The sequence below is a fragment of the Polypterus senegalus genome, chromosome 1 (assembly GCF_016835505.1).
Source record: "Polypterus senegalus isolate Bchr_013 chromosome 1, ASM1683550v1, whole genome shotgun sequence".
NCBI classification, from domain to species: domain Eukaryota; kingdom Metazoa; phylum Chordata; class Cladistia; order Polypteriformes; family Polypteridae; genus Polypterus; species Polypterus senegalus.
This window is the reverse complement of record NC_053154.1, coordinates 30955011-30969766: the sequence shown is the minus strand read 5'-3', so window position 1 is coordinate 30969766 and position 14756 is coordinate 30955011. Positions and strand designations below refer to the sequence as shown.

The following is a 14756-nucleotide window of genomic DNA, read 5'->3' as shown; positions in this document are numbered from 1 at the left end:
AAAGTTCATTCGTAAAAAATTTTTACTGAAGTTTTACAGTAAAAGTGTACGTTTAAATAGCATTTGCATGTTCATTTCAAAGCCAAACAGAACAAAAACGTATAACGTAACAAATACCTCTAACGCAACATGAAACATCATTTTCTTTCGATTTATAGTTAATTACTCACTGTAATGTAAAATAGTTCTATTATGCATATGTAACAATTCCCATGAAAATAACAATCTGTTTAAATTGTACATCCGCTTCCCCATACGCTAGTGGCAGAGCCGCAAAGTGGCTATCGCGTAGCACCTGCCTGGGAGCTGGTGAGCAAAAAAGCAGGGGGCAGAGCCCCTAATTTTTAAATGAATTATAGAGAAGGAAAGGATTGAGGAAAGTGACATTCATGTCTCTGCTGACTCTTCCTGTGAAGTCGGTAGATGGACTGGGAAAGCATAGGGGGTCATGAGGTCACTGGAAAGGGGTGCGTGGCACCCCTGTCAGACACAGTTCCTGCACTCTCAGCTCTTATAAATTTTAACATTTTCCTTACGTTAAGTTCCCAATTAAAGAAGATGTATTATGTCCAAATCTTATTGAAGAATTTCATCCCGAAGGGTTATCAACAGAAAAAATGAGTACACGGGTGATCCTAGCACTGAGAAACAAGGAAGTCAAACAAATTTGTACCAAAAATGTTGATTGGTAACATGGCAAAATGGTCAAATGTGTATCAATAGACTAGGCTGAAACAGTTGATGGTGATTGTACAGAAGATGAAAACAACAACTTACAATATCCCAAAGAATATCTACAACCGTTAACACCATCTGGTCTTCCACCGGCTGAATTGCATCTTCAGGGGATAACATTAGACAACAAAGGAGATCTTAATATGCCATTCGTATTAAAAATGTTAACAGCTTCCCGTTAGAATAGCTTTTGCAAAGACAATTAACAAATCTCAGAGTGAAACATTCGAAAAAGTCATTTTATTTAATAGAAAGAAAGAAACGAAATTCAATCATGGGAAGTTATATGTCACATGGATGCAAATGTAACACTTCACATGAAAATTAAAATCTGTTTAAATTGTACATCCACATCCCCATACACAAGCGACATAAACCACAAAGAGGCCTAGTGCGTAGCACTGGCTGGGGGGGTTGGTGAGCGAAGCGAGCAGGAGGCAAATTTTAATAAAAATTGACAAAACATAGTTTTTTTTTATTAATTTTTACATTGACCCCAAAACACATAAACTGAGAAATATCAGCTAACTTAATTAGCCCAGGAGTCTAATTAAAAATTGAACTTGGTTGGAACAAAAACTTGCAGACACTGGGGGTCCCCAGGACTGCCTTTGGGAACCACTGGTTTAAAAAATTGAAACGTTATTGCTTTTAGGGGAATAGGAAAAGAAAGACTTTCTGTTCTAATTACAGCAGTAACATTGTTGTCTAATCTTTAAACATATAATCTGTTGTACAATTCCCAGTGCTCATTGGGCTATCATAATCATTTATTACAAATTTTTGTTTTAAAGTTTGTTTCCTAATGAAGACGACTTTAATAAAGGCTCTGTCGTAACATATGTAATATTCCCTTTAATTAGATTAAGTAAAGCTGAAGGAACAGCTTTCAAAACCCGTTTATATTCTTTTACTGAACCATTTTTAAAAAGTATCAAAGAGGTGTCGCCTGCGGAAAAGGTAAAGAACCACTGTTCTAGAGGGAGACAATAAAACGTTGACACCTGAAAAGAATTAAGAATAATAAAACCGTGAATATATGTTGGAGGAGAGCAAAAATCATTCCTATACAAAGATCTTCCAAGAACGAGTTTGAGAACGCCTACGCTCTGGGCACGCCCTGCGGGTGTGGCACGGACACTGGCACGCCGAACTTTGCTGCTTCGCTCAGTCGCCCTGCCCAGAAGGCACGGGCTTGACATCAGGGAGTGGACTTTGACTTCTTCCTGGTAGGGAAACACTCAAGCATTTTATGCTATTCAGAGCAGTTCGCCTTCGTTTTAGACCTCACCACCGGGTCTTTTTATACGCTGACTACACTTTATTATTACACAGCATACAAACGTACACGCTGCCTTCCATAAATTTGTCCTGCAGTACTAACTTATTAAATTCGAATTTGTCATTTTTACAAAGGTATTTCAAGGTTCAGCCACATACTGAATGACGCTTAAATAAAATCCCCCCAAAAAAAAACTTTTCGATGACTGTTTTATGCCACTGCTGTAGTACGTAATAGGCGGTGGCTTATCTGCGCAAACTCACAGAAGATCTTTAGAGAGATGGACATGCATCATCGTGCACGTGAAGTGTACAAGGTAGGTTTTAGCCATTTTTTTTAAGACGAGACAAAATGTATGCTTGGTTTCACTACACAGCTTTACTGTAGGAACGTGAAGTTAGGGAGGCTACTTGATTCCACGGACATGTAGGTTTGGTGCGCAGGTCTCGTAACAGCAGCAGCAGTGGGAGTATTAAGGTATCAGGCTATCCCCTTATGTAAATAATAACGCATATGAGATTAGCTTTAGTGGGCAAAAGTGATATTCGCTGCCTCTTTCTTTAACAATGTTATTTGTTGGAACACTTAAACTAAATGTCTTTATGCACAGATATCTAAGCATGAGTATTTAGTTGTTGCTTTTGTGTGACGTCTGTCTTAAACCTTTATGTATGTATATTTGCAGACTGGACTGTTATTAACACCAAAACGAAGTACCCATGCATGGTGGTTTTAGCTGTAATTCCGTGTCTTTTTTAAAAAAACACACGTGCCTTCTTGCTTTTGTTCAGACCAATTAGTGATGGGAGGTCCGGCTCGGCTCCCAAATTGCTTTTTAGTAACACTCGGAGCCTTCTATTTTAGCCAAATTTAACAATTATAAATGGTTTGTGTGTTGGCAAGCTATTTTTTATTCAGTGTTTTCATAAAAACCTTATTGTTATGCATTTTTCTGTTACAAAAAGTTATTTTTAATATTTTAATCAAACCTTTAAATGAACGACTGAATACGGAACCACAGCAAACAAATCAAATAAATAAAGGTCAAAGTCTTAACATTATGACACTTTAGATTAGATAAAAGTCTTTAGTGCAGGTTGGCATTCAGAAATACCAGATGCCTCAGCCAGCACCTCATCAACACTTCTCTGTTTGGCTGGGGTCATCTGTTTTAGAATAAATGTGCTCATTTGGGTTTGAGTTGTAGAAGGCTGTGATATACCTGCAGTTTTCGTCAAGACAGTGGATGCTACAGCAGAAGTACTTGGCACAAAACAGGACACTTTTCCAGGGTCAATGGATGGCAGCTGGAGAAGCTCTCTCAGGCTCTCTTCCAGCCGCACAGGCGGATGAGCGGCTCTTCGATGTCTGTGCAGGTTTGTTATTGACCCTGCTCTGACGGATATTTTCATTTTACAGATTCTGTACACAGCCAGATACTGCTTTTTTCGGTTTTCGCTTGTTTCTTCACTTTTTCCCGACAAGCTTATATTTAAATCCGTGTCTCTGTATATGTAGCCTGTATCACTACATTCACTGTCTTCGGAGCGTCTGCCCACTTCTTATTTCACATAATAGTATGATCCTAGTCTGTCTTTGCATGTGATTGGCTGCACGATCAAAATATAATCCCGCCCCCTGCCTCAAGGGATTCTCGGCAGAGTTGTGCCTTAAGTTTCGGCGCTTCTCGTTTGCTACAAAGAATCGGTTCTTAAAGCCGTCTCGTTCGCGAATGACACATAAAACCAATTTATTTAATAGGGTCTGTTGGAACCCCCACCCCCCGTGGGTTTCTTCTTGCAATGTGTTCAAGGCTTGCTCAAATACGCTCCAGCTTTCCTACGACCTTATTGTGGTTACACGGGCCAGGAAGATGGATGGATGCTGAACTCATGTGCAAACTACAGATCGAGTTTAATGTAATAAGTTTCAGGTGGAAAAATGACCGGACTGGCGTTTAATGGCCCTCTTTAACAGCAGCGTTTATTGGAAAGTTATAGCGAGAGTCCTAACTATTCTCGTCAAGAAAGGCGCCGTTTACCGTACTTGTCCCTGAAGGCGACAGGTCTCCTGCACTTGAAGAACTCTTCCCATCACTCTGCGTTTAGATTTTCTTTCCCACGTTAAAGAATTTTAAAGTAAAAGTCGACGGATGAAGGGGAAACTAATAATTGCTGGTATTCTGGTTTTTTTTCTTTTTGCCGTTTTGGTCCTCCTTGAGATGCAGTGAACATTTTACAAACTTTGTTATTCGAGCATGTTCGTCTCAGGGTTTCGAGTGCGCTGATACACAGTGGGTACAGAAAAGAGTCGCCCCCTTTGAAAATATTCACATTTTGTTTCTATATAGCCTAAAATGAAGTCAAACACAAAAATATTTATTATTTGCTTAATGCAACCTTTAACATTAATGTCAAAGATAAAATATCAAAAGTTAGGACAAATAAAAAAACAAATCACTGAGACTGGTAAAGGATCACCCCCAACAATACTTGCAAAAACTCAATAAGGGGGTAAAGTAATCACTTTCTCCATTACACCCAAAGATATTTGACTTCCACCTGTGATCAGTTGTAATCCTTGGGATTAGTTTAGCATGAAAACATCTAACATTCCAGTGGCTTGGTAGTGCAACTGAAAGGAAACCATCAGCTATGGATGGCAAGGCACTTTCAAAATATTCCTGGGATAAAGTTGTGGACAGGCATAAGTCTGCAGATGAATACAAAAAGATTTCAAAAGTTTTATCAATCCTTGGGAACACAGTAAAGGACATATATAAGAATTGGAAAGTGTTTGATACTACTAGGACACTCCCTGGATCAAGCCATTTCGCCACACTGAATGGAAGAGTGATGAGGAAACTGGTCAGAGAGGCTACCAAGAGGCAAATGACAACTTTGAAAGAGTTACAGGAGTTAATGGCAAAAATGGTAATTGTGTGCATGTGACAACAATATCACAAGTGCTCCACAAATGTGGCTTCTACGGGAGTGTTGCAAGAAAAAGCCACGCCACAAGGAAGGCCACATAAAGTATCGTTTGAGCTTTGCCTAAACACACCTTAAAGATTCTGAGGCCAGATGGTAAAAGGTGTTGTGGTCAGATGAGATGGAAATCAATCTATTTGGTGTCCACACCAAACCGTACACCTGGCAGAAGACCAATACAACTCACCAGCCATAAAGTTGAGGATGGGATGAAGGTTCGCCTTTCAACATAATAGATCAAAGCACACAGTGGCTGAAGGAGAATAAATTGAATGCCCTTGCACGGCCTAGTCAAGCCTAGATTTGAACCTTGTTGAAGATCTGTGTAATGATTTGAAGTTTTGTGGTCAACCAAAAGTCACCATCCAGTTTGACTGACCTTGAACAGTTCTGTAAAGATGAGTGGGCAAATATTGCTCTTTATAGATGTGCAAAGTTAGTTCAGAAATATCCCAACAGATTCAAGGCTGTAATTAAAATAAAACGTGGTTCCACAAAGTACTGACAAGGGGGTTTGGGGGGATGATGCCTTATCAATCTCAGTGATTCTTTTTTTATCACTCGCTGACCCCGCCTGCACTACGTGCCATCAACTTCACGTCTCTTTCGCTCGTGTATTTCACTTTCACCAAACAACAAATCTTTTAATTCTTGCAGATACAGCTCTTCATTGGGAAGAAACACTTTTTCTTCCGTGATGGCAACACGAATTAGATGACCTACAAGTCTCCAGCTTAAGTTTAAATCCGAACAATATATTCTATCTCTTTTAGCTGTTCCGTTATTTCACCAAGTATTAATTTGTTTGGTTGCGCTAATGCGATCTTTACTATCCATTTTTTGAGACTTTCAAATTTTCGTACTTTAATTATCTCTAACCTGCTCTGCATGTGTATCACACCAATGTTTTTGAACCTCTTTACGACATTCTACTTTGTCATCTACTCTTTGTCTTTTATTTCCGGCCCCAGACGTGGTTAAATCTCTTGGCACAAAGACTCGCGGTACGTGAAAGTGTCTCTCTAAGAAAATCACATCTCGTCTCATTCCAGGATATATTTTTTTTTAATAATAGAGAGATTTTTCTGAACTGTTTCTTGTATATCGTCGACTTTGATGTTATAGGTTGCATTAATTAAAGCTGAAAAAATATTTTTGTGTTTTTCATTTTAGGTTGTAAAGCAACAAAACTGAATATTTTCAAAAGGGGTAATTCTTTTCTATATGCACTGTGCGTATTGTAATGTTGGCAGCGAGCACTTCAATGGATAGATGCTGTGTTCATTAAATAACTCTTTGAGGTTTCTCTATCCTTAAATGGACTGCTCGTCTTTTGCCGCCCTAGCTGAAAAAGCATGTGACTTTGCAGGACTGTCATTTATAGAGGCACCCCGCTATTAATGTTGTAATGTCATCTCATACTTGAGTGACTCATCCCTGACTGATGTAACTTATCAGTGCTGTTGCAGTATATTGTACCCTACTCTATTTATTGGCGTGCTTTGGACCAAAAATGTAATACATTTATCTGGGTTCATATGCCTTTACTAAATTGGATTAATCCAAGAGTATATAGTTTATGGGTTGCACTTATTAAAGATAAAATTGTCAGAAAGCTGCTTAATTTTAAAAATTATCCAGTTTCCAAAGGTTTGTGAAATCCAATATAAAATTCATCTTAGTATTTACCCATAATGCCCTTATAAATCCAATATTTACAGATACAAAATGTGAATTTAATATTTATAATTCACATCCAGAAGTTCACCATCTTTGTTTTTTGATTGTCCTGTCTCCAGAAAGCTATGGAAAGAAATGTGTACTTGGATTGCCCTGAAATGTTTACTTGGATTGCCCAGTGTTCCTTTTTTTCCCCTTGAATTAAACAATATTTTCTTTGATGGCAACAAATCAGATAATTTTAACACTTCATTTCTGATCAATTTTTTAATATTACTTGGGGAAAATTTTCATAAGTGTAAATGGATCAGATGTAGTCCCTTATTTAACCTTTCCTTACTCAATATTGTCACAAACTTGACTCCAAGACATAGAAAGTTTTGGGGCAGCCACCTGTATAATTGGTATCCTGGCTGCAGAGTCGTAAAATTATATACAGCACTGATGTGCACAAGACTGAGTCCAAAACAGAATTGAGGGAATAGGGAAAAGGTGGAGGCTTTTAAAGGGGAAGACAGGAAGTGAAGTCAAACGGGTCGGGCTCATGAAGGTCTTCAGCCATAGGTTCAAGCCCGGACGTGACATCACAGGGGCGGAGCCGGCATGGACTCCCTCCATAGGCTCGGTCCCGGAAGTGATGTCAAGAGGACCAGGTGGAATCTCCCGTGAATGGTCTGCAGGCAATGGAGAAAAAGAGTCAGTGCATTCTGCCACATCCCGGTATGACTCTGAACTGCCCTTACTCAAGTCCTTTAGCTGCCTGCCATGCGCACATGTGTGACAATATTTATTTGTAATGTCTCTTGAGTTAATTAAGAGCCGCAAAGCTATGAAGTCAGTTAAGCCTTCTAATCTGCCACACAACGATTTCTGCCCTTAGTAATGCTCTTATGAGAATTTCTTTCTTTCTTTCTTATTCTAATTTAATATTTAAATGTATTGTTGTGGATCTGAGCAAGAAGTACCAGTATGTGAGCATTTACTGCCGGTCCTCCGTTGCTGAGACAAAAAAAAGTTGTTACGCCCACCTGCTTCTTTATTCTATTTATTTATTTAAATTTTATTTTCAAAAGCCATACATTGCAATTAAATGCTACTCAGTCAAGCAAATAACAATAACTTAACCGACACAGCCATTTAGTTTGAAATAATTATAAAGTAGAAAAAAGCAAAACAAAACAGAATTTAACCCCCACTCAAGAGAATGAGTAACATGAGAAAAAAAATCATCTGATTTGATGAAATGATTATGATCACAGTCTCTACATGCTTATGCTAAAATGACATAAATTAGTTCTTGCTATGCTTTAAAAAATGTTGGATATATCCTCTGAGAGAGACTTAGATTTTTTCTAATTAGAGATAAAATAGAACATCACTTACCCACTGAGTTATAGGTGGTTAGGGATTCTTCCACTTGATTAGGACAAGTCTTTGTGCTGGTATCCCTATACACTTTATTGTTGTCCATGAGTATACCAAATATCACCATTAATGGATTAGGAGGGATTGTGATACCAAGGCTGTCTGAGAAGTACCTAAAGATTTTTGTCCAAAATGATATTAATGTCAAGAATTTCCAAAACATATGGTAGTAAGGCTAGAGGTAGATGGCAGTGGTTGCAGGTTGGGCCCTGCCTTAAACACATTTTGGACAAACGCCTGCGCACTGCAAGCCCTTTTAATAATAGAAATAATAGTGTTACTGTTTCAGTATGGAAATTGTGTTTTCTGTGTTATGCTTTGCCAAAGATTTTTGCCTTTCATTTACATTACGTGAAATGATTTCTTAAGATTGTCCACTCATTTGTTTATTTAATAGTGTGAGTTATAAATCTTTACTTAATGATGAGAACAAGATGAGGATGGATGTGTATTAATCCAATTTAGCGTGCACTGATTTTTTGTTTTTATTTACATTAGCATTTCTTATTTTTCAACTAACAGTAATTTAAAAATATTCGAGAGAAATGAAAAAAGCAGTCTGTTACCAAGAAAATTAAATCTTCAAGTTGCAAGATTATTATGGCATGGTATTGTTTTCAGACCTGATGTTTCTATATCAGTGGTTTCAAAAATGTGAATATTTTGTTAATATCTTTCAAGTGCTGAGCAATGAATTTGCATCTTCAGGAACGGTAACACATCTGAAGAGTGGAAGCTGTTTTGACATCACCCTGCTGTCTACCAGTAGTAACATTTGTGATTTGTCTCTTCCTAAATTGTTTGCTTGCTCTTCCTGAAGAAATCTTTACTAACTAGTAGTTTGGGAACAGGCAATCACAACATGCATCTAATATGATTTCTATACAATTCCAAATGTACAGGGAATATAGTAAGCAGAAGAAAATATATCTTTTGTCCTGATGAAATACTTAGAATCTATCAACCAGGAAGCCTTCCAGAAGATCCTGTCTAGAAGTGGTTTTTTCTATGAAATATATTATGATCTTGTTACATAACTGTCAGATCCCTTCACCAATCCGAACACTTGTCAATCATTTTACCATTTACATCTAAATTGTTTTGCCTTATTTATCTGTGAATGTTCTCCATGCAGCCTTTACATCAAATAACAGTTTGATGAAAAGCTCTTCAATATATACCTCCTTAAAACAAAGACAAAAATGAACCCTCAGCATGCAGATTATTGAGAAATTTTTGCCAACAAATTCTGACTATTCTAAACTTCGGCTTGTAAAACTCTGGGACTATCCCTCAACTTCCATATAAACAAGACCCTCTGCAAAAATGTAGTTGGCCAGGTAACACCAATCACCCTCACTGGAAAAAAAAACAACTCTGGAAGTCGTTGCCTATATTCTGTTCCTGGTAGTCCACTGTCTCAAAGGCAGCCTTCAAGAAGGAAGTCAAATGATGTTTCAGTTGTGTCAGTATCTCAACCAGGAAAGTACACCATTAAGTCTTGCAGAATCGTGACTTAAGGAAGTAAATCAAAGTAATGGTTTTTAAGTCTGTTTCCATTGCTGTTCTTTTGTCATTGTCGCATGAAACCTCTTCAGATATTCCATCAGTGCTGTCTTGAGAAGATTCTACATATCATCTAAAATTAGCTGCACCAGTCTCACTGTGGCATAGGCAGTAAGCATTAAAGCTATACTGAAGTGAAGACCCAGAACCCCAGTGGGGTCTCACAAAGTGGTTCAAAGACACTGTCAAGGCATCCATTACAAAAGGCTGAATCAGCATGACTAGGTAAGAGACTCCTAAGTATGTAACATACCTTATGCCACCGCATATCAGCTAGGACTTTGCTTTGAAACTAACCATCTTTATGATAAAGTGGGCAAAACACAGAAGAAGTAGAAGAAGGAGCAGGAAGACATCCAGATTTCCAGAAGTAACTTCCAAATAGATTCTACCGCCTTCACCTTTCTCAGATATGTAGACTCCTCAACCACCTAAGGAGGCAAATCATACACTCCAAAAGCAAACTGGTGCTTCCTGATATTTCAAATTTCTCTTCAATACAACTTCATCGATTAAATTCCAATTAATTTTATTTTTTGTATGTGTAATCTTGAATTGTTTTTTAAGTTTGTCTCATTTATTCATAGCTTTACATTTTAACAATGAATTATATTTTAAATGTTGTTTTTAATCTTTCCCTCCCAACAGGAACTACAGAGAATTTGCTAAAATTAATTCACAATTACTGCCTACATTTGTGAGCCCTTTCTTCACCCAAGTTGAATCCTCATTTGCACCAACAGGGCAGTCTCAGGTTTCCTTTGAATAACTCACGACCAGATAAGTCAACCACTGTTTCAAGGGTACCAGATATCCAATCACAAACCAAGGGTTGTGTAATGATTTGAAATCAAAGATGACTTCTACAAACGCAAAGACTCTGTTGCCTTTAGACAGCCGTACGTCTTCCTCAATGATATGTTGCACTGAGAATAAAGTACTCAAACAAACAGCTCATCCTCCTTGTTCAACATTAAATTTGTCACAGGATGCTGCTTTATCATTTAGTACTCTGTTCAGACCTTCATCCCTTACTTCAGTGAAGAAATCTGGTTTTCAGAAAGAAGAACTTACATTATCATCTTTATCTTGGAATTGCAGTAGCCTGAAACCTGGAACTGGCACCAATGAAGTAAGCACATCATTTGCCTCTGAAGTGTCAGAGGTTAAAAGGGATAAACATAAAAAAATGAAGGTATGTGATTTACATCTCATAATTAGAATGTGTTGAATACATTTGCATTTTTGTTTATGCTTAGTCAATGAGTGCTGTTTAATACTGTATAGGTCTGTCAAGTTGTTGACATTATACCGGTGTGGTCCAGATTTTTAGATTCATTATTTCTCTTTAACCTAAATGGACCCTGCGCCATCACAGGAGAAACACTAAGAAAGAGAGAGATTTCTTTAACCTCCTTAGCATTGCATTTTTTCCCCACAAAAAGCATGTAAAAAGCATTTATTTTTTTTGACAAGAAAATTTACATTTATTTTAAATCTCAATAGTAATGATGAATAATAATATTATTAAATGAACAATAATAACTAATAATATTAATAACAGTAATAATAATAATGATGATCCCAAAACAGTATATACAGTAATCCCTCCTCGATCGCGGGGGTTGCGTTCCAGAACCCCTCGCGATAGATGAAAATCCGTGAAGTAGAAACCATATGTTTGTGTAGTTATTTTTATATATTTTAAGCCCTTATAAACTCTCCACACTGTTAACATTATTAGAGCCCTCTAGACATGAAATAACACCCTTTAGTCAAAAGTTTAAACTGTGCTCCATGACAAGACAGAGATGACAGTTCTTTCTCACAATTAAAAGAATGCAAATAGATCTTCTTCTCTTAAGGAGCAGAGAATTTGAGAGAGAGAGAGAGCGCTCCCAAAGAAAAGCAAACAATCAAAAAATCAATACGTGTGCTTTTAAGTTTGCCGCGGCATTTTTAGAGGAGCGTCAGTATCTTCTAAGCAAACAGCCTCTGTGCAAACAGCCCCTCTGCTCACATCTCCTCCGTCAAGCGCAGAGAACGTCAGAGAGAGAGAGAGAGCGAGATTAAAGCAAACCATCAAAAAATCAGTAAGTGTCCTTTTGGAAGCACCGCGATAAAGTGGCATTTCTTAGAGGTGCCTCCGTATCCACTAGGCAAACAGCTTCTGTGCAAACAGCACCTCTGCTCACACCCCCTCCGTCAGGCGCAGACAATGTCAGAGAGGGTGAGATAGAGGCAGAGACAAGCAAATAATCGAGCACCGCGCGGGATGCATACCTTATAGCATTGAGGAGTTTTACTTAATATGTAATACATGCTCTGATTGGGTAGCTTCTAAGCCATCTGCCAATAGCGTCCCTTGTATGAAATCAACAGGGCAAACAAACTGAGGAAGCGTGTAGCATAAATTAAAAGACCCATTGTCCGCAGAAATCCGCGAACCAGCGAAAAATCCGTGATATATATTTAGATGTGCTTACATTTAAAATACGCGATGGAGTGAAGCCGCGAAAGTCGAAGCGTGATATAGCGAGGGGTTACTGTAATCTCAAAATGAGATTTTGTGTGATAGATTTTGAAGCATGATGAAAGACACAATCCAACGTCACAGTCGGAACAAAAATAGCATGTTTCTTTGCATATTTTCTTTTCAGACTGATCAGTTTTTGCATAGTATACAGCACAGATACAAATTGGATTCTGTTTTTGTTTTTCGTTTTTTTTTTCCTGTTGGTAGTATATACTCACATATAAGTCAGGTCTTAAAACCCGAAAAATCTATCATAAAATCAGACCTCGACTTATTTGCCCGTTTCAAAATGCGACACTTCATTTTTTTTTTTTTATTATTTTTACATCTTTTTGCCTCCTTCAATCTCGCATCAGTTTCTCAAATTGAATTTTGTTGCAGCAGCGCAGTTACCAATTTCTTTCGTTACTTCAACGATGTTTAAATTAAAACCAGCTTCATATTTTCTTTTCGTAGAAATGGGATGCTCTTACGATAAAGATGTATGAGGGTATGAGATACAAAAAACACAAATCAGTACAAACGTTGCTTCGGAATAGTTTGGGTATTACCATGTGGTCACATAGGCACAATAGAGAGAGAGAGAGAGAGCAGTTAGGAGCACGAGATGATGCAGCACTTTGCCGCACACACAAAAAAAAAGGCAGTGTGCTCCATGGTTACTCTATCATGTGGGCTTTAGCATATCATAATCCCTTGTACCAATAGCGTGAGTTTTCTGCATTCGACTTATACGACCGACATTATAAAATACCAGAAATTATACTGTAAAATCAAGTCCCAACTTATCCGGGAGTATATGTGGTAATCAATGAATTGTCTACCAATAAGACGCTCCGGATTAATCTGCGATGTGCTGAGTTGACTATGTCGCTTCAGTGGTAAAGCAGATGGTGGTTGTGTAGCAATGATTTGTTAAAGTAGCTGACTACATGTAAAGTCTACATGAGAGACATGTCAGTCAGCTTTTTATCTGAACAACATGAATACATTCCAAATACACTATTCAAGCAGATGACAAAATATTTTCCTGCAATATTTTTTTGTTGCTTTCTCATAAAGGGATAGAACATCAATTCCATATTCGCATGTTCTGTACCGCCCATCATTCTATTGTAGTCGATCACAATAAAAGGCTTAGTAATCTGTAGGTTGCCTCTAGCTGGAACAGTGGTTGTAGCTGCATTATGTACAGTACTCAACATTTTCCTTGTCTTTCCATTTCATCACAAGCATATTATCTTTTTGTCAAGCTGCTAGTGCACCTCACTTTAGTTTTGCTCTGGTAAAGTCTTCAGGCATGCCAAGATGGGTGGGTTGCACTGTTCCACATCCATCAGTCTTTCTTTGTAGCATGATTTCAAATAGCTCTAGTGTTGTAAAAAAATTTTCCATTGTTACACAGTAACCTTCGAGCAGAGTATCCATCAACATCAGCACCAACAACGTTGCAACTCCATACTGATTGTATTTATCATCAGACTTTGCTCCTTCTCTTGTGTAACAAAAACAATTTCCAAATGTATCCAGCCTTAGATTCCCAAATCATGTAGAACTTTATCCCAGAACTTGCTTTTACAGCCCGTGTGATGCTTACGCAAGACATGTCTAATAAACCACTGACCACATTGACCGAGTGATGCTCGGATGTAACTCTTTTAGCTTGTTTTTTTTACAACCCGAGTAATGCGCGGGTCTAATGCTAAGTACGTTAAGATTGAAAAGGTATACTGATAAAATGCCTCAGTACTTTATTGCTTTAGTTGAATAATCTTAAGGTAACTGTTAATTTCAAATTAGATCAGCTTGATCCATTTTTTTTTATTTTAATTATACCTCTGAGATCAAGGAAGAATATTTTGTTGCTGGACCCAGTGTTAACAGAAGCTTGAAAAAAAGGTGAATTGACAAAGTAAACAAGTTAGAAAATATCTCGCCTTAACCATGTAGGCCCCAAATAGTACCTTCTGGCTTTAGCAGGCCCAAAAATATGGAAATGGTAAAATAACATAAATTGTACTAAAATATATCAAAAACTCTACAAAGTATAGGATAACTAAGCTTAAACTCCCAGCTTGTGGAACAAAATGCAAACAGGAATTTTTATAAATCAAGGATTTACTTAACAAAAATAGAAAAATACAAAGAGAAGCTCAACAATGCAATTAGAGACACAAGGAGTTACCTTGATTGGCAGTTACAAGTCCTATAAATAAATCCAAAAATCTGAATCCTTAATCAAAGTGAGAATAATTAGACAAACAGACAAATACAGCAAAGAAAATTCTTACATTTCTTACAATTCTTTCTTCTGCCACAGTAAATGAATTATGTCATGCTCCTGGGCACTTATTTAGCCAAGGCGAGGACTCTGGAGCAGTGATGTCAGAATGGCCCCACCTCCTAGGGCTCCACACACAAGAACAAGTAACAGCAGAACATTTAACAGAAACAGAACAATAGAATTACAAAGCAAGCCATTAGAAAAAAACAAAGACATGAAAAATGATAACTCCAAGTTGACAAAAACAACTCAAGATAA

General features: G+C 37.6%; 1 protein-coding gene across 4 annotated transcripts in view; it reads left to right on the top strand.

Annotated features, from left to right (window-relative positions):
• Positions 1–1798: 1798 nt before the first annotated feature.
• The window catches only part of LOC120523818 (telomerase protein component 1-like), a 157013-nt gene continuing 144055 nt past the window's right edge, over positions 1799–14756 (top strand). The window contains exons 1-2 of one of the 4 annotated variants that reach the window (XM_039745477.1): positions 1799–2333; positions 10327–10873. In XM_039745477.1, the coding sequence (XP_039601411.1) occupies positions 10535–10873 (339 nt within the window). In that variant the 5' untranslated portion in view covers positions 1799–2333; positions 10327–10534. Of the gene's footprint in view, positions 2334–2355; positions 2495–10326; positions 10874–14756 lie in introns of those variants that run through there. The other 3 variants (XM_039745470.1, XM_039745451.1, XM_039745460.1) reach the window with 3 other exon arrangements.